Here is a 22811-nt window from a genome sequence, read left to right as displayed (position 1 = left end):
GCCTTCGACGACCCCTGTGAGATTAAAGATGTTTGTTACACGGCCCGCTGTGTATTTGTCGTGCGCATCCCACGGGCAGAGGAATCGCCCACAAACTTTTGCAGCTCAACCTACAACCTAATATTTTAAAATGGATTGAAGAATTTCTAACTAATCATTCGCACTCAGTCTATGTTAACGGCCACCTGTCTAATTCTGTCCCAGTAACATCCGGCGCCCTGCAGGGATCTGTCCTTGGTCTCCTTCTATTCTTAATATATATTGTAACAGATGAAATAGTTTTAATACAGGTGAACTTCATATGAAGGACGGATGGACACGGCTCAGAAAAACCCGGATCAGTCTGCACGCGCCTCGCTTCTTCTTCTGCGGCTTCTGCAGCTTCTCAGTGCGCCGCCACGCGGCGTAACAATTCCCCCCGGGCAAACGATTCTCGTCCTCGAGAAAATTAGCTAGATCAAAGATGGCAGCGCTTTATGCAAGCCACGTGCACAACTTGTGTCTTGCGGGATCGACAGTTATCCGTCGTGACTTTGGCGATAACGTAATTCACGTCATTCAGTTGGTCGAACACGACGAAGGGTCCATCGTACTTGCAGAGAAACTTCTCATAAAATCCTCGCGAATAGGCGTCCAAAACCAGATGTAGTCTCCTGGGGAGTAAGCAACTGCACGATGATGCAGATCGTAGTGTTCTTTCGAGCGGCTTTGAGAAGCCAGTGTGCGTAAGCGGGCTATACGACGGACTTCTTCGGCACGGCATAGTATCTGGGAAACAGACGCATCGTCGTTGGGGGAAAATGGGAAAATGGTGTCTAAGAAAACATGGGGAGTTCTTGCATAGAGTAAATAGAAAGGAGAATAGCCGGTAACTTCATGATTTGCAGTGTTATAAGCGTATGTCACATACGGTAGCACTGCATCCCAGCTGCGATGGTCAGACGAGACGTACATGGACAGCATGGTTGTCAAGGTGCGGTTGGTGCGCTCGGTGAGACCGTTGGTCTGCGGATGATACGGTGACGAGTGTCGGTAGTGTGAACCTCAAAGTCTGAGCATTTCTTCCACGACATCAGCAGTGAATTGCCGATCACGATGACTTATAATAACACGAGGTGCGCCATGGCGAAAATAACGGAATGCAAAAGAAATGACGAAACATCAGCAGTTTTTGAGGTAGTGAGAGCAGCGGTCTCCGCATATCTGGTAAGATAGTCAACGCAGACGATAACCCAGCGGCAGCCCTCTACAGTCTTTGGAAAAGGACCGATCAGGTCAATTCCAATCTTTTCAAAAGGTGAGGTAGGTGGCTTGACGGGTTGTTAAGGTCCGGCCAGCGTGGTGGTGCGTGCCTTAAGTCGTTGGCATTTTTCACATGTCGCAACATATTGCTTGGTGGTCTTATACATTTGTGGCCAATAAAAACGCTGACAAATTTTTTGCAGGGTACGAAAGAAGCCTACATGTCCAGAGGTAATATGATCGTGCATGGCATGCAAAACTTGTGCACAGAGACTTTTTGGGACGACCAAAAGGAGGGCAGCACAGTCAACTGAGTAGTTCTTCTTGAACAAAACACTATCTTCGATAGTAAACTGCGTTGAATCTGCTCTTCCTTCTGCCTCTTGTATAAGTGGCTGTAGTGACCGGTCGTTGCGTTGTTCTCGCCTAAAGGTCGCCATACTAGGAAACGACGCGATTGAGGCTAAATACCCGTCGAAGCCGTCTTCATCGTTAACGGAAGTCGGCAATGGGTGCCGTGACAAGCAGTCTGCATCACTGTGATGTAGTCCACTCTTGTATGCGACACCAAAGTTGTATTCTTGTAGGCATAATGCCCAGCATGCCAGCCAACCAGATGGATCGCAAAGTCCGATGAGCCAGCATAGCGAATGGTGGTCAGTAACTATGGTGAAGTAGCGTCCATATAGGTATGGTCGGAACTTGTGCACAGTGAACACAACTGCGAGGCACTCCAATTCGGTAACTGTGTAGTTCCGTTCACATTTTGTCAACGTACGGCTGGCATATGCAACATGTTCAGCCCCACTATGCAGCTGCACAAGCACCGCCCCAAGACTGACGCCACTGGCGTCAGTGTGAACCTCCGTCACAGCAGAAGGGTCGAAGTGGCGCAGCAGTGTTTCTGGTTAGAGAAGACTTGAGCAGACTGAAAGAGGATTCGCACTCTGGGGTCCACACAAATTGCGAATCCTTGTGCAGTAGAGAAGTAAGGGGGTGGGCAAGTTGCGCAAAACCAGCAATGAAGCGACGAAAATAAGAAGAGAGGCCAAGAAAGCTCAGAAGACTTTTTAGGGTGCGTGGAGTTTCGAAGACGCGTACTGCAGCAATCTTCTGCGGATCCGGCCTAATACCATTCTCGTTGACGAGGAACCCAAGAACTAAAGTTTGTCGCTCTCCAAAATGGCACTTCTTCGAATTCAAAATGAGGCCCGCTTTGTCAATGCAGTCAAGAACTTTATGGAGCCTCTCATTGTGCTCTTAGAAGGTCTTTCCAAAAATGATAACATCACGCCATTGTTGTAAGGTGGTTGGCCGTTATTTTGTGCAGCCCATGGCGTGCGTTGTTCCCATATGGACCTCGATGTCGGGTTGTAGGGTACATCGAAATTTGTACGTTGCCGCTGAATATCCAGCTCCTCGCGTATAATCCTCCTGACCATAGAAGCGATGTCTTCAGCCTCCGGAATGTCGATACTGGCAACATTTGTCACATTAGAAAGACGGCCAAATTTGGGCGCTATCCAACGTGCCTTTAACGCCTCAAATGTCCGGCACTGCTTGATGACATCTGCTACTGTGGCAGGGGTGACGCGCGAAATAAGAAAGTTGTACACGTCCTCAGCAATCCCCTTGAGAAGGCGCCCTACCTTGTCTTCTTCTGACATCTGCCGGTTTACAATGCGACAAAGTTTCAATATTTCTTCGATATAATGTGTGCATGTCTTACCGGGAAGCTGGGCTCTCTGGGAAAGATGATGCTCAGCGCGTTCCTTCTTCGCAAGGGTATCCCCAAAGGACTTCGTGATTTCTTCAACAAATCGGTCCCAGGTCGTCAGGATTTCTTCGTGGTTATCAAACCAAGTCAGAGCCGTGCCAGCGAGGAAGAAAACAGTGTACAGACGTGCGATTGAGTTCCATCGGTTGTACTTGCTGCATCTTTCGTAATGTCGGAGTCATTCCTCAACGTCATCTTCGGGCTCACCGTGGAACGTACGCAGCTCTCGCTGGTGGGGAAAGGCCATCGTCTCTTCAGGTCGCTGTTCATGAAGCTGCGTCGTGCGGGTGGTAGCCATTGAAAGGTATTGTTGAGGATATAAAGGCAAACCTGCTATATGACGGCTGCGACGAGGTACTGGCGGATCCAGAACGTTTTTACCCAGTGCCTAGCACCAAATGTAACAGATGAAATGGTTTTAATACAGGTGAACTTCGTATGAAGGACGGACGCACACAGCTCAGAAAAACCCGGATCAGTCTGCACGCGCCTCGCTTCCTCCGCTTCTTCTTCTGCTGCTTCTGCAGCTTCTCAGTGCACTGCTACGTGGCGTAACAATATTAACGACTTGCCCATGCATGTTTCCTGCAATATTAGAATGTTCGCGGATGATTGTGTCATTTACCGTACCATTAACAATCGTGATGATCAACACACCCTTCAGGCAGGTTGAAATGACATAATAATTGGCTGATGTCCTTTAATCCTACTAAATGCAAATTCATGTCTTTTTCTCGTCGTTGTAACCCTTATCGCTTTTATTACTCGGTTTCTAATACACCAATTGAGCTAGCAGAATCGTACAAATATCTGGGAATCACCATCTCTCCTGATCTGTCATGGCGCGTTCATATTACAGTCGAACCCGGATATATCGAACTCGAAGGGGATCGCGAAATAGTTCGATATATCGATAATTCGATATACAGAAATAGGCTTGTGACGGTACTTACGATGCGAAAAAACGATACCATATTTATCGCGTAATCAACCCACTCGCATAATGAACCCACCCTCCACTTTTGCACCCGAGAATTTGAAAACAAAAAACAAGCGTTAAGGCCAGCTCACTCACAAGCAAGCGACTGAGCGATCTCAGCGACGAGTGGCAGCGACAGAGCGAAAATTTTCAAACTTGTTGGAATGCGTCCCTCTTGTCGCTCGAACCACCGCGGCAGCTCAAAACAAGGTTTCTGTGTCGCCGCGGCGGCAGAAATCGCGAGCATTTTCGCTTGCATGTCGATGGCGCGCTTCAGTCTGCTTCAGTCGTCTTATCCACAGCTCATTGGCAGCGTGCCAAGATGCTGCGCAGCGATAACGTCGGGGCGCGTTTATCTTTTGATAGCTCCTGCAGTGGCGGGGAGCGAACTTGGCAGAGTGCCCGTGATGGCTTGATTGCGCAAGCCTGGTTCGATTTATCACGCCGTGCTTGGGGCGGGCGTCATGATCGCAGCAGCGACCGCATACTTTCGCTGATTCATACATGCAAGGATAAACGATAAAAAAAAATAATAATAAACATCCCCGCAAAAAAAAAAAAAACCCTGCCGCTTCTTAACGTCCGCAGCCGCCATATCTTACGCTACGCCGCGCGTACAGCACAACGATAAGAAAGGATCTCTCTCGCAAAAGAAAAAGAAAAAGGAAAGAACTGCCGCTTCTTAAAATCCGCAGGCGCCATAGGTATAGGTCCGCCGCCGCGCCGCACGCAGAGGGTTCGCAACACACGCTGGAGAAAGCGTCCGACGTCTGTCTGAAAACGGGCTGAACTGGCTTGGCGCATGCGTTGCGCGTGCTGAAGGAGAGAGATAGCTCAGCAAAAGAATGGGCACACCCACGCATATGGCTTGCAAACGTCATGTGTTGGCGCGCGGGAAACGACAACTGCAGATGCGCGCGCCTTTGGCGAATGGGCGCGGCGCTGCCCAGACCAGCCGTCGCCGAACTGTCCCCTCTCATTCCTTCCGCGCGTGGCTTGAAAACGTCACGCGGCAAACGGCCAAGGGTAATGCGATCGTCTTTGGGGAAGGCACACTTCCAGTGCTTGGTGCGGAGTTCGATATATCGAACGACCGGTGAAATTGAGTTCGATATATGACGCGGCTTTCCTATACTTTTACATGGGATTTTCAAGGGGATATTTCGTGAGTTCGATATAACCAAAATTCGATATATCCGGGTTCGATATAACCGGGTTCGACTGTAGTAATATCATTTCAGCAGCAAATAAAACACTAGGTTTCCTTAAGCGTCATCTTTGTCTTGCCCCACCTCAGGTAAAGCTGCTCGCATACAAGTCACTGGTAAGACAGAAATTAGATTATGCATCTGCCATCTGGAACCCACATCAAGCATAACTAATCACTGCATTGGAATCTGTTCAAAATCGTGCCGTCCGGTTCATTCATTTCTCATACTCATACGACACCAGTGTTTCAACTTTGAAAGTGAAATCTGGATTGCCACTCCTCTCATTTCGTTGCCGCATCGCTAGCTTCGCTCTCTTTCACAAGCACCGTACATCACAGCTGCAGCACGCATATCTCACCACACCAGTCACCCACTGCAAGTTGCTCGCCCACCGTCGCACACTACTAGGTACTTTTTCTGCTTCGCTCTTTTCTCGAACAGCTTCAGATTGGAACGACCTTCCCTATGACATCGTCGTTATCGCTTCGCCATCTGTTTTTCAAGCGCGTGTAACAGATCATCTTCAATATTAAATAATCATTGCTGTTTTTTACATTATCAAGTGCATGTCATCGTCGTCATCGCTTCACCATCTGTTTTTAAGTGCGTATCATCTTCAATGTTAAATAACCATTACTATTTGTTGCATTTTCAAGTATATTCCCACCCCTTATGTAACACCCCCTGAAAAGGGGACGGTTAAGAAATAAAACTGAACTGAATTGACATGAAGGTCCAAGGCATTTTTGATGCTTGGAGTAGGGTAGCGTTGGATGTGAAAGTGCTCGCGGAGCAAGTAAAATTAGCGGGGTAAACACGAACTATAGTGCAAATAAATAAATACGGGTTTTTATGATAGTACTTACGTTTAACAACTAAAAATGTTATTAAGGATGAGGAAATTAACATTTTATCTGCTAAAGCGCTTGCTTAACTCTATTTCCTGCACAGAAAAATAAATAGCGCACAGTAAAGACCATGAAAATGGAAACATACAGTTTGCTAGCTTCCCAAATTCTAGAGTACGGATCCATGGTGAGGGACTGTTATCTTGAAAAAGACATTTCCAGGGTACAATGTGTTCTTCCCACTACCAACTTCTTTGTTTAAAATTATAGATGGTCTTCCTCTGTCGCTAATATGCTAAAAAGGCTATAATTAGAATCCTTGTGTGTGGCAGCAGATTGCAAGGTTAAAAATTATTTTTTTGTACTACCTGGCATGTAACGTGATATGTGGGTGAATCACTTGATAACAATACAGCCATATTTTGCCAGGACAATAGTCTCTCAGAAATCATTTTTTTTCACAAACGATTGAGCAGCGGAACTTTCTCCCTTTGTGCTTCTTGAATGCTCAAATGTAAAGCAGCCTACAGTACTTATAAATGCCAACAGTGCGCCATTTGAGGATACAAAGGAAGATACTGGCAAGTTTATTTTCTTTTTTTACACCCCATCATACAATCTATTATTCACACATTTATACAGTGTAGCTGCTGTTCTTACAGAAGCCCTAGGAGCTTCCCTGACCACACTTTGCGCAAGCACTATGTGTCACAATGCAAGAAGGATGGAATGTGTCCTATGTACACATGGGTCATCAATCATGAGCGGCGGGTCTTGGCCCTTCGACGTGCATCTGCTCCACCACCCAGCTGCCGCAGGAGTGCTCGCAGCGCAGTGGCCGCGTCCGTAGCTAGCCCCAGCAGGCGCGACGCATGATAGCCCGCGAGCAGCACAGCAGCCGCCACAGGCAAGGCGAGAAGCGAGGGCCGCGCCAGGGCCTCCAGGTCGGCGTGTGCATGTGGCAGGGGGGGCGCATGTCGCAGCGTCACGTGGCGGTGTGTAGCGTTGGCACGGAAGCAGGAGCCGCCGCCCACTCCATCCAACTGGAGGCAGTAGGCACGACCGTCGCGTGTCATTGCGGGCAGCACGAAGAAACCACCGGGGCCCAGGGAGACCGTGTGCAGTGCCTGCTCGGGTGCCTCCTCGGACACCAGGCGAACCTGGGGGACAGAGGGGGCATGCACTCCACGTAAAGACGGAGGGCGAAGCATAGCTGCAGACAAACTGGCTATTGCTGCACTCATGGCAGAAACCACAGAATAAGGCAGTGGCAGAGATGCTTTGGGAATTACAAGTGGCTAGAGTACACTTCACTCTCCCAGAAGGAAAATGCCAAGTACTTTTTTGAAGGAGGACAAGGACTGTCCCCCTATATAATCTCGTTTACAACTGGGTGGCTGCTAACTGCCCATCTGTCTATTTCCAATGCATTGAAACACAAGTTCCTCTGCAGACATAAAGTGACAGTGGCAGATAATTTTTTCAAACACGCAGAACAGTGGCACATTGCAGTTTCGTTTTGTGCCTTCTGGCCTTAGGCCCTCCGTCGGGACTGCTGCAGAAACATGTTAACAGCCCTGACTGGCAAGCAAAAAGACACAAAGGCTGCAATGCGGCTCTATAAAAATGAATTTCTAGCTTTTTTTTTCGCCAGGTCTTCATTACACTGCTCAGCTTATTTCCTTGAGATTCTCCATAGTTCAAAAGAAGAGATACAAGCCACTACAACTGCAAGTGCCACTGAGCAGCATCACATCCAAGAAGGTCTAACCTATGCAAGGTCAGAAGACCAAGAAATAAAATGAAAGGTTCTCAAATCTTTTGGTTTGTTGCCAGTTCACATTCTGGCCAAGTTGCATGGTCTTAGTTTTCTAATACTGTATAGCTATATCATTGAAGGTGCTTAGTGGGCCAAATTTTGAGAGGAACAAGAGTACTCTGCTCTGTTTTTAAGACAAAAATGTCTCATCTCTGAATAGCAATGCCTCCAAAAAAAAATCAGAAGCACTCCTAAAAGGTGCAGTTTTAAAAATAAAGAGGTTATAGAAACAGCAACCTCTTGCCTTTATCCTGTACGAGAGGCTTTACTGGGGTCACCTATGATGGAGAAATGAACTCGGCAGAAACTGAAATACTCACTACCACTAGCAGATTGTGATATGCACTGCATTTTTGACACTCAAGTCAGAATATTGACATTTAGACAACAGTCTAAATAATAACAAATATATGTTGTCCCTGAAAGCTTCTTTAAATTGCTGCAGCAGTTACCTAAGCGCTGATCACTCTGCCCTGCATCCCGCTCGCTTAAAGGGCAAGTTCATCTAATCTTTGTTCTTGCTGACTGTATGCCTTTCTCTGGGTACGTTTGTTCATCACATTACCCTCAGTACCTTTTGTCATTACATAATAACCAGTACTATATAGTAGCAGGGAAAAAGAAAACATACAGAATAAGTATAATGCTGCGTAAAGAAGCAAACATAAGAAATTACAGTAAGGCAGCAACTGTTTGATTAGATATATTGTTCCTGGGGTAGCTTATTCCATTTGTTTTGGGAAATGACATTTTTAGTAAGTCTGTTCTGCTATTTATTTCTCTCACTTTGTAAAAGTGTTCACTTCTTGCTGATATATTGTTGGGCAACAATAAATAGTGGTCATGGTTAATACCTGTTTCAGAATGTAGTATGTCTATAGGAAAATTTGAAACAGTGCTAACACAAACAGCCACAAAAGATAGACGAACGACGAGACACAAGCGTTCGTCCATCTTTTGTGGTTGTGTGTGTTAGCGGTGTTTCACATCTTCCTATACTCAGAATGAACCAACTCGCCCAAAAAGAAGTGTTAATAATGTACTAATATCTACATACATTTCTGCAGTAAAACCCATCCTAACGATTTCTGTGCTGTTCACACAGCGAAATTTTTGGTGTAATTATTTAAAACAAAATGGACAGGTAAGGTTTGGGTCTTGTCTAATTTATCATGTTTAGTTTTAGTTACTGTACCAGGCCTACAGACCTCAAGTTAACGTTTGTAATCAGTGATGGACAACAATTGCACTACGTGGTATTTTTCTGGCAGCAAAAGAGCCAGCCACTCGACTGAAGAGTGGCTGTGCAGCCTCAGGAATCAGTGCACTTCAAAATCAACTGGCGATTCCTTTTCCAGCTGCATTTGCAATCTAGGTCGCCACCAACGTCATCCCTGTTGTGCACAAATTGCACACAATACCTTGAGACCCGGCAGGTGCTTGGCATCTGTGATCACCTGGCCCGTCACATCCAACTGGTTGAAGTGGCGGAACACTATGACACGGATGTCTGTCAGGTCAGAGTTGGTCACCTGCAATGTTCAAGGCCTTCTGCTGACTCTGGCCCTCACAGCTGCAACGCGACTCACACACCCGAGACCTACGAAGCTTGGAGGATTCAATTCAATTACATTATTTTTCAGAAAGTTCTGATGTCAGCATGACAAGGCTCAGGGCCCCATACACAACAAGGCAGGGCATACCATACATGGTATTGTACAGTAAATATAGAGTAGAATAACAAAATACAAATTTACAAAACAGATGTGTACATGTGAAAAATCATAGTAACAAGAACATGCATACACGTTTGTAATAAAACATACCATTCGAAATTAAATACAGAAAAACAAAGAAACAGCACGAGTGCAATACAAGGTAGACAAATAATGTTACAAAAGGAAAACATACGCAGAACAAGTGCATTTTCATACTCCAATGGTTAAGTGAAAAATCCAGATAACAGGAAATAAATATATATCCCCAAAATCTAAGGGGCCAAAAATACTCCCGCAGATGATTATGGTTGGGGCTGGTAAATTGATCAATTTATTGAGAGTTTGTGGAAGATTGTTTCAAAGACTAGTTTGTAATTGGTGCATAAATGTGAAATCAGCCACAAATCAGAGCTGCATGTAGAGGCAATACTTTATTTAGTAGATTATAAGGATGCGATCGACGAAATAAGCTGTTTGAGAGCAGGAGAAAAATAAAATGAGCGCAGCATATGAAAGTCGTACCCCTGAAAGCATCATGTGGCAGCGCTGCTGTTTATGACACCAGCTACAGCAGAAAAACAAAAATGGGGGCCATACGCTCTTCTTGCTCTGCTACATGCCTGCACGCGCAGAGCTCAGGTGCTGCATCTGCGGAGTGTCGCAGTGTATCATCAGTGGTGCTACTTCAGAAAAATCTGCTAGCTTGAATTTTTGTTTTCCGTTAATCAAACTTAGATAAGGTTGAAAAGTATGCTGGCAAAGTGTACTCTCTGAAGCGGACCGTCGACAACTAGAGACATGGCTGAACGAGATGTGCGCTTCGAAAGTCAGCGATCATCACACTGCATACACCGCATCCTTTGTATTAGTGATTTTAAGTGAAAGCTCCTACAGCTCATTTAGTCAAAAAGCCGCAGGAGCAATAGACCTTATGCAAAATTATTGCCATCTATCGGCCGCTGTGCACGTTTCCGCTATGCTCAAGGGTAGCAGCATTGAGGACGGCAAGCGGCATAGGGGGTTGCGCAGCCGGCTGCGTTAATGCTCGTTGTTGCCGATAACATCAACATACTGTTGTGTCCCTTGTTGTACGCACAATTAAAATAAGAGTGTAGAAGAAAAGAAGCAGCAAGTTACATCTCTTGAGCTTTTTTTTTCTCTCTTGAGGCTTGTGTTAATCTGCTCTCGAGTGGTTGTCGCGCTAGGCGCACTTTCGATCAACGGCACGCCTGAATTGTAAAAGATCTTATTTAACGTGCATTGGAAGATTGCAAATCAGTACCCAGTGCTAAGGCAGACAAAATATATCGCTCACGGTGTGTTAAATTTGCCTGTAGATGGACTGCGCATTGCCTTTTCGCATAAAAGATGTGCAAGAGTGTTGTTGCTGATTTCCTTGTTGCGCTAATACATCTCAGCTTTTAAGGTTTCATGCATACAAGCTGTCAACAGATTTCGCCCGTATGTATACGTCCAGGTATCGAGAGGGAACAGGTTTCGGCACTTCAAAGGCGCCAGACTGCTCTCTTAAATTCCAGCGCGATATTCTAAAGTCTTTAAGCATTCGATTCATTGATGAATGGAATATAGTCGACTACGTCCACGCTTCAGTTGCTGAGATGCGTCTCCAGCACACGACTTGCAAAAGAAATGACTCAAAGTATATACGTGGCAGCAACTGCCCCTACCGTTTAGATGCTCTCGCCAACCGCATGAGTGTTGCTGCTATAGGGATGGCGATCACCGCGCTGTCTGCTTTTTTTTTTTTATTAGTGCGAGATTTTTTTTCTGAGAGTTGTGCGAGGTGCATCGAAAAGGAGTTACGCCTTAATTTGGACCATGCCAGTTTTCTTTTCTCCCATCCATATCCCTGAATAATGGCGTTTCTTCGTTTAACCTTCATGGCGTGCCATGAAAACAGTGTAATGAGGTAGGGATTGAAACTGTCAACCATTTGACACTATCCGCAGAGCAATATCGTTTGTAGCGAGCCTTACCGCGCTTAGCAGTGAGGTTTGCTACTACGGCTATCGCAGTAGAAGCAAGAATGAGCACATACATGTCTTCCAACTTTATTTTGTCTAAAAGTACACAGCCCTATACATGTATGCATCACATTTTCTGTATGCCCATTGCTTGGTACATTCTACTACTTCCCTGAATTGCTGCTGGCAAATAATGTTTGTTGTTTTGCAATATGGCAAAAAAAAATCCCATGCACCACGGCTCCACACTGAAAACATTTGTGTTCTTTCACGTGTCAACTGACTGGACGCCCCATAAATTCGGACTTTGCAAATTATGTTCGGCAGCTATAGAACGAAAACCGCCATTTAACATTAGACAGCCCGTATACGTTCGCTACTTTTTCGCAAAACGATTTCGTGAAGAATGTCGCTAGTGTCGAATATTGCATGAGAACGCAGTGTGATTAGTTTTTTTCATTCAATATCTTCACAAGCAAAGTAAGCCACTAAACCACGTTTGCCCCCCCCCCCCTTCCCCCGTCTCACTATTGAGCCCATCCCTGACATGGACAACGAAAAACAATTGAAATATTTCAATTCCGTTAAGAATTACGGAAAGAAAAAAGAAAAAATGCGGTATTGGAGAGGAGAAAGACTTTGCTGCAAAAACTGCATTGCACAAAGCACTGCTCGAATACGCGTCCACGAAGGAGCTTGGCATTGCGTCTGGGTATAAAGCAGACCTCTGCTATGTGACTTCGCAGGCAGCAGTATCTGCTATATATTGATTTTCACGAAGTAGAACCACGGTGTGAAGGCAACAGGAGCTACATATCTGAGGAGGATCAGCGCGCACGAGATCACGTCGTTGACCTGTCGCGTTTCGCCGGCAAATTCACGTGGTTGGGGGTTTTAGCCAGGAACATATAGAATATGGGATCTGCTATATGGTTGATTACATGCTAACGAGATACATCAGCTGCTAAACATTCAGACAGAGGATGGGAACAGTAGTGCGCACGTCCACAGGGAACTGTAAGGTCCATCAGAGTGCAGTGTTTATTAGGCATCAGTCCTATATTAAAAAACAACAACAACAACAACAACATTAACAAAAAAAAACATTAAGCTTCTTCGTGTACGCGTAATGACATCGCAGACATGTTTTACGCCCGGAGGCAATATCAATATGTTTTGCACTTTCATGGACGCATACAGTCGAACCCGGATATATCGAACTCGAAGGGGATCGCAAAAAAGTTCGATATATCGATAATTCGATATATAGAAATTGGCTTGTGATGGCACTTACGATGTGAAAAAACGATACCGTATTTGCCGCGTAATCAACCCACTTGCATAATGAACCCACTCTCCACTTTTGCACCCGAGAATTTGAAAAAAAAATAAAATGCGTTAACGCCAGCTCGCTCACATGCAAGCGATTGAGCGATCTCAGCGACGAGCGGCAGCGACAGAGAGAAAAATTTCCAACTTGTTGGAACTGCGTCCCGCTGGCCGCTCGAGCCACCACGGCAGTTCAAAACAAGGTTTCTGTGTCGCTGCGGCAGAAAATCGCGAGCGTTTTCGCTTGCATGTCGATGGCGCGCGTCACTCCGTTTCGGTCGGCGTATCCACAGCTCATTTCTTGGCAGCGTGCCATGATGTTGGGCAGCGATAGCGTCAGGGCGGGTTTATCTTTTTATAGCTCCTCTGGTGGCGGGGAGCGAACTTGGCAGAGTGCCCGTGATGGCTTGATTGCACAAGTCCGGTTCGATTTATTACGCTGCGCTTGGGGCGGGCGTCATGATCGCAGCAGCTGACAGCGTGCTTCCGTTGATTCATACATGCAAAGATAAAAGGCTCCCTCTAAAAAAAAAAAATAAAATAAAGCCTGCCGCTTCTTAACGTCCACAGCCGCCATATCTTACGCTACGTCGCGCGTACAGCACAACGATAAGAATGACTCTCGCAAAAAAGAAAAAAAAAGAAAACAGAGAGAGCTGCCGCTTCTTAACGTCCGCAGGCGCCATAGCCACGTCAGCCGCCGCGCGCAGAGGGTTCGCAACACACGCTGGAGAAAGCGTTCCACGTCTGTCTGAAAACGGGCTGAGCTGGCTTGGTGCATGCGTAGCGCGTGCTGAAGGAGAGAGCTCGGCAAAAGAATGGGCACACCCACGCACATGGCTTGCAAACGTCATGTGTTGGCCATGTGCTGGCGCGCGGGAAACGGTAACTGCAGATGCGCGCTCCTTTGGGGAATGGGCGCGGCGCTGTCCAGAACTGTCCCCTCTCATTCCTTCCGCGCGTGGCTTGAAAACGTCACGCGGAAAACGGCCAAAGGGTGGATGCGATAGTCTTTGGGGAAGGCACACTTTCCAGTGCGTGGTGCGGAGTTCGATATATCGAACGACCGGTGAAATTGAGTTGAATATATGACGCGGCTTTCCTATGCTTTTACATGGGATTTTCAAGGGGATATTCCGTGAGTTCGATATAACCAAAATTCGATATATCCGGGTTCGATATAACCGGGTTCGACTGTATTTGAATGCCCCGGAGCAACAACGAAGGTTTTGCCATTTGTAGCTACGCTGTTACCACCGTTCGCAAGAAGTTTTGGCAGTGCAGTATCGTTTCACCAAGTAAAATTGGAATCAATACATAGTGCACTAAAAAGAAATGGCCCTAAAAATACTGTACTGTGGAGCTCCAGTTACAATGGGTAGAAAAGAAGACTGTGTATGTTTCTCTGCTACATCCATCAAAGGAAAAGTAGTGACAGTCGAGGAAATGCACACTACTATGTTGCACAATAATTATAGGATGCACTCCTCATATTCAGACATTTCTGTGCTGCATTACAGCTGCTTTAAAAAGATTTAAACTTTAAAGCTATTCCTTGCGTGCCCGCGTTTCGTCTAGAAATGTTGCACAAAGTGAAAAAAAAAAATATATATATATATATTGCACACAAAAATCACCACTGTATAAAATGTAATAATAAAATTTTTGTTAAAAAAAATCGTCTTGTATATTAAAAAATACTAAATTGAAAAATTTTGAACAGTACTGCAGCATATTCTGCTGCAGTACTGTTCAAAATTCGTTACCACGCAACATGCCTGGTAGGCTTAAAGGGACACTAAAGACAGCCAAAGATGGTATGAAAATCTAATAAACTACATTTGGTGACACTGTCGCCGCATATCCGGCAGCAAAAAATCGAATAATTGCTGAGATATTGCGATAAGAAGTTGAGGTTTTTTCTTGTTCCCACCGGTCGAATTCAAACTGTGGCCTCCAACTACGTAGTTGGAGTTTTGCACAGTGTGACGTAAGCGGAGACTCCGTGATAGCTAGCGAGCCGGCGCGGCCCGCGGCGTCGCATCCCTCAAGGGCCAACTTGGCAACAGCGTACTCGCAATGACGGCCTCAGCCGAAATAAATAAAACAATGAAGAGAGTAATTTACCGAGCGATGGGCCCATAAAGGAAGAAAAAAAAACATAGAGCGCTTGTAATGCACAATACTTTACATGTTTCTCAAGCTTTTGCGCTCCTTCTTGCACTGTGTGTAAACAAACCGAGCCCTCGGTCATCGCAACACTTCCTGACATGTTTACATACAAATAAGATTTAGTTACCAGCAAAATAGTGTCCTCGCTGCTGCGCTTGTCAGTTTTGAAGCTTCGTCGCACTTTTTTCCTTCAAGGTTTGTGCTACAGCTCCGTGTTCAGCGAAAATTACGTCCACGGTAGCAGAACATGACCGAAGTGCCGGCGCCACTACATTTGCCAGCGCTGTGAAATTCCACACGTTAAAATGGATCCAGTGCACAATACAGTGCGCATAGGCATCCAGAACATTAGTTGCAAGACGTGAGAGCAGGCAGCATGCGCCGATGATCAAGAAGTTGTAATTTTTAGACCGGCAGCAGAAACACTTTATTGTAAATGGGGCCATGACATAAAAACAAGAAATATTTCCGACTTCCTTGTGGCGCGGCGTAGCCGAGCGGCTAGTGCCGAACGTTACGGACCAAGCAGTAGCGAGTTCGAGTCTTACCGCTTCTGGTTTTTTTTTTTCTTTTTTACAAAACAATTTTTTTTAACCTTTTGTAATGTATTTCTGGTGCTTCGTTATTTTTAGTTTTTACTTTTTACCCGAGGCCCTTTTTTTCGCCGGGCGACGAGCGCAATATCTCGACGCTCTCCTTGGTATGAGCGGCAAGTATGCCCCTTTTGTTTACGACGCCTGCAAATAGCACGTTGAAGGTCTTGTTGACGCAGTATATGTTGGTCAGGTGTGCCATGATTTAGTGAACAATTGAATGATAATGCGTTTTTCCTTCGGTACTTAGCATATGTATGCTTTCGTGGCGTACGTAGCTGCAGTCAAGCGGTCAGGTCGCAGTCGAAGCGGCAACGGCGGCGATATGTTGGCGCAGAGGTGTGAACGAAGGAGTGTGTCGGCGGTAGCGGATTTCGCTTGCTCGTGCCTCTGAATGCTCAAATGGGAACCATCAAGGCGCATCTGCTGCTCCAAGCTCGTAATTCAGGCGCTGCAAGTTCAAACAAACTATCCGAGTGCGCACAAAATGCCTGAGCCGAAACATAACCAAAACTGCAGTGGGCGCCTGTGGCGCCTCCAAGTATATTTTTGTATTTGCCTTGCAACGTTTACGTTGTCTTTTCGCCATTGTTTACGTATGATAAAAGCGTGTTATCATGTTTGAGAAAAAACGTACTACCGCATTCAAACATGCAACGTAATTCGCATTTGTCAGCCTCCGGGATCCCTAGCGCGTCACGTGATTTGTAGTTGCGAGCCTCGGCCGTTTGGCTGTGGTGGCGATACCTGTATTTCTGTTATTCTTCTTTACTACCTTATAACAGCTCTGTTTTCAGTAAGAGTGGTCTTTTTGCAATCAGGAACTGGCATTCTATCGATGCAAACCCACTTCCTTTCTCTCTTTAGTGTCCCTTTAAGAGAACTGAAGTGAGCTCCAAGATGCTTTTCAAAAATAAAATCCAGCGTTGCATTGCACTCTGCTCGCTCATTTACCATTGTGCCTCACTCAGTCAACTGTGACCCTGTGAGCAGCAGCTCTGTCACAGACGCACACACACCAACACCATTCATAATGCAGTGCCCGTCTTCCACCAACGCACCCTGGCAGCATCACCTCTTAGTGAAAGACTGCCCTCCCCTCATACTCCTATTCTGCATGCTACCTCCCTTTCCATGCCTTGCATTCTACCCATTGCCACCACAATGACCATGGTACTAAAAAAACGTCACCACTGTGTAAAGGTGATGATATTCTAGTGGAAATCAAGAACAAATGGGCATGTAGTACGAAGAGAGGATAACCAATGGTGGAAATGGGTAACAAACTGGATTCCAAGGGAAGGAAAGTGCAGCAGAGGGCAGCAGAGGTTAAGAAGTTCGCAGAGGTCAAGTGGATGCAGCTAGCACGAGACCGAGTTAATTGGAGGAATATGGGACCAGTGGGTATAGTCTGGCTGATGATGATGATGATGACGGTATAACATGACTCGTTCAAGTGGTGCCCATAACAGAAAGCTGGACTAGGCTGGCCTCCCTGCGAGAATCATAAAGGCAGAAAACTGCTGCCACTGGACAGCAGGAGAAAGCTGCAATGAAATCTAAAGTTTGACGAAATCTCGTCTGGTCGGGTAAACTCATGAAGGGTTAAGGGGCGCCGGCCAAAAAGATAATTGTCAAAAAACAAAACGTTTCGGCTTCCACACGGAAGCCTTGTTCACTCTGAAAGGCTGGCCATACGACCGTCGTAACATCATGAAATCTGATGTTTGACGAAATCTCGTCTGGTCGGGTAAATTCATGAAGGGTTAAGGGGCACCAACCAAAAAGGTAATTGTCAAAAAACAAGACGTTTCGGCTTCCACACCAAAAGCCTCGTGAACAAGCCTTGAACAACGGAAGCCGAAACGTCTTGTTTTTTGACAATTACCTTTTTGGTTGGCGCCCCTTAATCCTTCACGAGAGAGCTGCAATCCGGGACATTTGGAACCCACCACAGTCTTTGCAGTCTACTGAGCAGGGGCCGAATTACACTATGACCACACCACAAGAACTGTCACAAATCTGTCACAAACCAATCAGCTAGCCCTGCTTATATGGCCGATTCTGACTGGTGGACCTGTCAACCAATAGAAGCAGTGGCTGATGGACACGTTTGTAACATTAAGAAAGTTAACTGCTGAGCTAGTTGATTGTGAGACACCATAACAGGGTATTCAGCGCAACACCAAATGCACACAAGAAAGAAGACATCACGGGCGCTTACTCCAACTGTTTAAAACTGTTAAATCAGGTGAAAGCAGCTGATATACTCTTATCCTTCTCGGCTAATGCACACACGAACAAGGTATCAAAGAAAAGGCATCAATCTTATCAAAGCAGGCATGACAGAAATGTTCACTCAGCCTCATAAAGCGTCGCTCTATAATTGAGAGCGCTCTAAAACGCCCGCTCCTATTGGTCGCCGTCGCCATCTTGAAAAGTTGCGTCACGGGATGCTGCGATTGCGTCGCGGAGGCGGAAAAACAGATGACGTCGCGCACCTAATTATGCCCGTGGTTTTAGACTATTTTTGTAGAGCGTGATGAGACGGTCTAAAACGTTTTAGAGCGAGTTTTAGAGCAAAAATGGCGGCGGCGTCCGCGGTGGAGTGGTATGAGTGGTGGCTGCGGTGCTGAAGCGGCAACGACGAAGGGCGGTGTGTGAGAATGCGTTCTACTTGTTCGGCGAGTTGTTCCGACGCCTATTTCGACTTGAAAATGCGAAAGTGAATGGTGGTGCGACGAATGCGCCGATGAACTGTGATGAAGCTCGCAGTCGACCGCTCTTGACAGTGCGGCTGTCATGCGTGCTCCGATCTCTCTCTTTTTTTTTTTTTTTTTGCCTCCGGAGCATTTAGTCTCCGCAGGTAGTCGGCCTCTCATAACTGACGGTGAGCAAGTGCGTGCGTCAACTGTGCAAAGTTGCCGCCGAAGGGTGGTTGGGCTCCGCAGTGCGCCCAAAGCAAAAGGCGGAGGCGAAGGCGACATACAGTGCAAAACGAATGAAAACGAGCGAGGTTGGTAGTGTACGCTCAACCGCGTTGCTTTTCCCCGTGCTCGTTCTAACTGAAGCATTTGTGTGTGAGACCAACGTGTGGACATAAAAGTTTATTTTGCCTGTGCTCCGCGATTGATCTTTCTTTTGTTTCTGTTTCCTAAAGAAAAATAAACAAAGCCCCGATTACACTGCTTTCGATATGATTTCTCCGCGCATTAGAACCATCACACAGTACCTTGACATCAGACGATGCGCAAAAGCCGGCACTAGCCGTGGAATCAGCTGTTTTACTGAAAATCGCCATTTTTACGGTTTGTTTACCTCTGCCAGCGCGCCCTCTCGGCAAAAGAAGCTACCCACGAGAGCGTTTAATTGCAAAACAGTAAAATCTTGGTGATACAAATCCGGTTGATACGAATTTCGGGATGATACGAATTCGTGAAATTTCCCGGCCAGAGTGCGTTTTGTACAATGTGCAAAATTTCGGTGGTTCGAACACTGTCCCAAACGCGCGAATTGCAACCAAAACCTTGATCACTACACCGTGCCTGCACATTGTTGACTCATCACGAGCAGTTTGCGGTGACGTGTGGTCTGCACCTCGCCGATGCCGCGATTTTCTGTCGGGCTCACGCCGCAAAAAGCTTTCAGCGGCGCGTGGCCCACCACACAGATGTCGCAACCGCTGTAGCTGGCGGCGACCCACGCGGCGGGTGCGCATGGACCGCACATCGCTGGCTCCGCGATGGCGATCTGCGAGCAGTTTGCGGCGCCGCGCGGCCTGCATGTCGCCATCTCCAGTCATGCTGTACGCACCGCGAGAAGTATGCGGAGGCGTGTGGACTGTACATCGCTGGCATCGCGATCATTTTCCAAGCCGCGAAATGTTTGCAGCGGCTCGCGGCCATGGGTAGTGGTCGGCGCAGGCGCGCGCAGTGGGCGCGCATGGGCTGCACATGACATTGCGACCACTAATCGCGCAGTACACATCGCGAGCAGTCTGCGGCGCCGCGCTGCTGGCACGTCACCATCTCTTGTCGTACCGCGAGAAGTCCGCGGAGGCATGCGGTCTTCGCGTCGCCGATGTTGCGATCACCTGTCGCGCGAGTGGTGAGCAGTGAGCGCGCGACCGTAATAAACTTTCTCGGACGTAAACAAGGAAAGGCGACTGCCTTTCCTATGCTTCTGCATACTTATTTTCTTTCGTTTTCATGATAGGAAGTTTTTCGTGACCCCGTGAGATTCATATCACCAAGGTTCTACTGTATTAGGTTTGTGACAGTTTCTGTATGTAATCGTTGCGTTACTCAGCCCAAGTTGAATTATACCTCAGGAGTAGACTGCCATTCTCAAAATTTCGGCCTCTTTTGGAGCTGTTTGCACTCACTTTTTGCTACTGGAATTGCTAGCTAGCCACTGTTGGCAGCAGTCAGTCCTTTAACACATTTCACAATATGTAGTGGGATATATTAGTCCCACAGTTTTAAGTGCTGGCAAATGGTGCAGCCTTGTTCCATAATCTTACAAGCCAATATTTGCATGCTGCATGTCGAACTATGAAACAAAACCATTGAGTGCAATTTTATCTTTTGATACTAAGCCTGCTTGGTGTTTCATACGTAACAAGTGCAGATGGACAGTTTGATGTGAAGCATTTTGGCGAGAAAAACTAATTTTGAACAACTTTTAGCTTTCTAGCCTTTTTCATCAGTCAGCCTGCTCATAGTACTTCTTGAAGCAATATGGTAATACAAATTTTCTTTCTACAGCACCGAAAAGACTCAGGTATGAGTATGTACCTGGTCTGAGTTGTTTTTATGAAGTTATTGGTATCGATGCTTGACCCTTTTTCCTACAAAAATCAATAGTCAACACGGTTTGAAAGTGATGCCGCTCAGTTTCCACAGCCGTTCTGAGTTAAAAAAAAAAATATTATTCGGCCACGATTTCAGCGACGAACTACAGAGCTCAACAAGAGGACGAGACAAGAACTTAACAAGGAGAGTCCTACCCATGCCCGCTGTACAACCTGACTATAATCGCATGTGTGGAAACTCAGTGTGGTTACTCCAACCAAGGTCAGCCTTTGCTACCAGGAAGAAGGTAGAACCAAGACGAGAGGAAGATACAGGAAAGTTATGAGCAAGACTATAGGAAAGATGAAGGGGAGGATAGGAAAAGGCTGATTTTCTCTGGTCGGACCAACTTGGAGGTGCCATCTGCAGCAACTACTTCCGCCAAGGAGCCAAACACTCGGCACCGGCTCAAACATCAGGATCCTCTTTCCCCCGAATATGGTGATGTCACGCATGGCTAAGCGTAGGTGCCCGGAATCCATCGTGTCACACAGCACACCAAACACCTGCTTTAACAAATGCCCCCTGTGGGAATTAAACTGTGTAAATCTTGAAAGTGTGAAATTTTTTTTTACAAGCACACAAGCTCAAGAGTCATGTGTGAGGCCATAGATGACTTTTGCAGCGTTTGTGGAGAGGTGAGTAACTAGTGGCATGTCTGTTTGCTTAGCTCACAGACACTGCCACCTTTGTCTACTTGTGAGTGACAAATGAATCTAGTAGACTTGCTGCATATGTGCTGCTGCGAGCCTACATTCCAGGTGTCATGAGCCTTTGAAGCAGTTTTATGATTCTGCATTCAAAACTGAAAAATATTCTGCATTTAGTATGTGTGTTTCTTGAATAAATTCATTCAGTTGACACTCAGCTCTCGTCCAGTCTTCTTACTTGTCTAGTGTGCTTTGTGCTCTTTCTACGAATATGTGCTCAGCGGGCATGATGGTATTTGCTAGGTCGTGTTTTTATTTTTTATTTATTTTTTTTTTTTTTTACCATGCAGACAAAGCAGCTAAGCAGATTTTTATCTCTTTTGGAACAGCATCTGTGAAGCTTCAGCAGTCTGCAAACTAAGGCCGCAATAAATAAGTGTTTCTGCAGCGCCAATTTTGGAACTGGTGCAAATAAACACACCACACCAGAAGCCTGCTTTTTCCAGATTCCAGGTGCACCACCAACTACAGTGAATGCACTGACCTGCAGTTGCCGGCGAGGCGGCTCGGCCCTCTCAACGTGTGCTGCGGGACCGGCGGCCTTTAGCTGCAGCTGGTAGGTGCAGTTGGGCAGGAGTCCCCGCAGCCGGAAGGCCCCTTGGCTGTCACTCAGGGCTTCTTCCTGGTGACCCTGGCAGTGGCCCTCGCCCAGGGCCTCCAGAGAGACGCCCGGCTCAGCCTCGCCCGTCACTGAGCTCACCCAGCCCAAGCAGCTGAAGGCCACCCGCTCACCCCTGCAGCACAGGAGACGTGACAAGTGTCACTTGGCCACATGGGACAGCAGCATCGTGTGCACTGGTCGCCAACCAACTTAATGTGAAGCGGAAAGGTTTGGGCTCGTAAGCAAGACATGGTCTGCAAGCAACGAAAGTAGTTATTGAAAACATGTGTACAGCTTCATCACTGATGGCAAACTGTTTACTGACATGTCGCAAATTTACTCATCCTTTGCCGTTTCTGCTGTTCCACCTTGACTAACGATGACCACAGTGAGCAATGACCACTACTAACAAATAGTAGTTCAAACAGTGAAAGTACAGTTCACAAATTTCCTAAACATTCACAAATCATGAATTCCCTAGTTTATCTTAACTGGCAGCTAAATGTCGCATCATTTACAAACAGTTCAGTTTGCTCTCTCTCTTCAAGGAAGCGAATGTCAGCACACGAAAAAGCTCGCATGGTTATGCACTGATAGCCATCAGAAGCCACACTGCACGCTCACAGGCTAGAAAGAAAACGAAGTGCAGCTTCACGCGGCATGTCAGTGTCATAATCATCATCAGCCGGATTATACCTATTGCAGGACGAAGGCCTCTCCTATATTTCTCCAATTAACATGGTTTTGTGCTAGCTGCATCCACTTGACCCCCGCGAACTTCTTAACCTCATCCACGCACCTAACTTTCTGCTGCCCCCTGCTACTTTTAAGGGTAATCCCAAAAGTAACGTCTCCAAAGGGCTGCGGCCGCAGGGAAACTATTTGCATGGCTGCTCGCCATACTGCTGTGTTCATTGTTCCCCAACAAGCCATGACAAAGTGAGAAAGGGACTGTCAGTCTTGGCATGGCAGCC

The 22811-nt window shown here is 46.5% G+C and overlaps 1 protein-coding gene across 1 annotated transcript in view; it reads right to left on the bottom strand.

Moving 5' to 3' along the window:
• Positions 1-6613: 6613 nt before the first annotated feature.
• The window catches only part of LOC146201289 (BOS complex subunit NOMO1), an 85900-nt gene continuing 69702 nt past the window's right edge, over positions 6614-22811 (bottom strand). Inside the window, exons 8-10 of the mRNA XM_084595743.1 lie at positions 21721-21970; positions 9298-9408; positions 6614-7217 (exon numbers count right to left, since the gene is read on the bottom strand). Coding sequence (XP_084451869.1) covers positions 6816-7217; positions 9298-9408; positions 21721-21970 — 763 coding nt within the window. The 3' untranslated portion in view covers positions 6614-6815. The remainder of the gene's footprint in view (positions 7218-9297; positions 9409-21720; positions 21971-22811) is intronic.

The sequence above is a fragment of the Amblyomma maculatum genome, chromosome 2 (assembly GCF_055883805.1).
Source record: "Amblyomma maculatum isolate TAMU_Amacu chromosome 2, ASM5588380v1, whole genome shotgun sequence".
In the NCBI taxonomy this organism is placed as follows: Eukaryota; Metazoa; Arthropoda; class Arachnida; order Ixodida; family Ixodidae; genus Amblyomma; species Amblyomma maculatum.
This window is presented reverse-complemented; position numbering and strand designations above follow the sequence as displayed.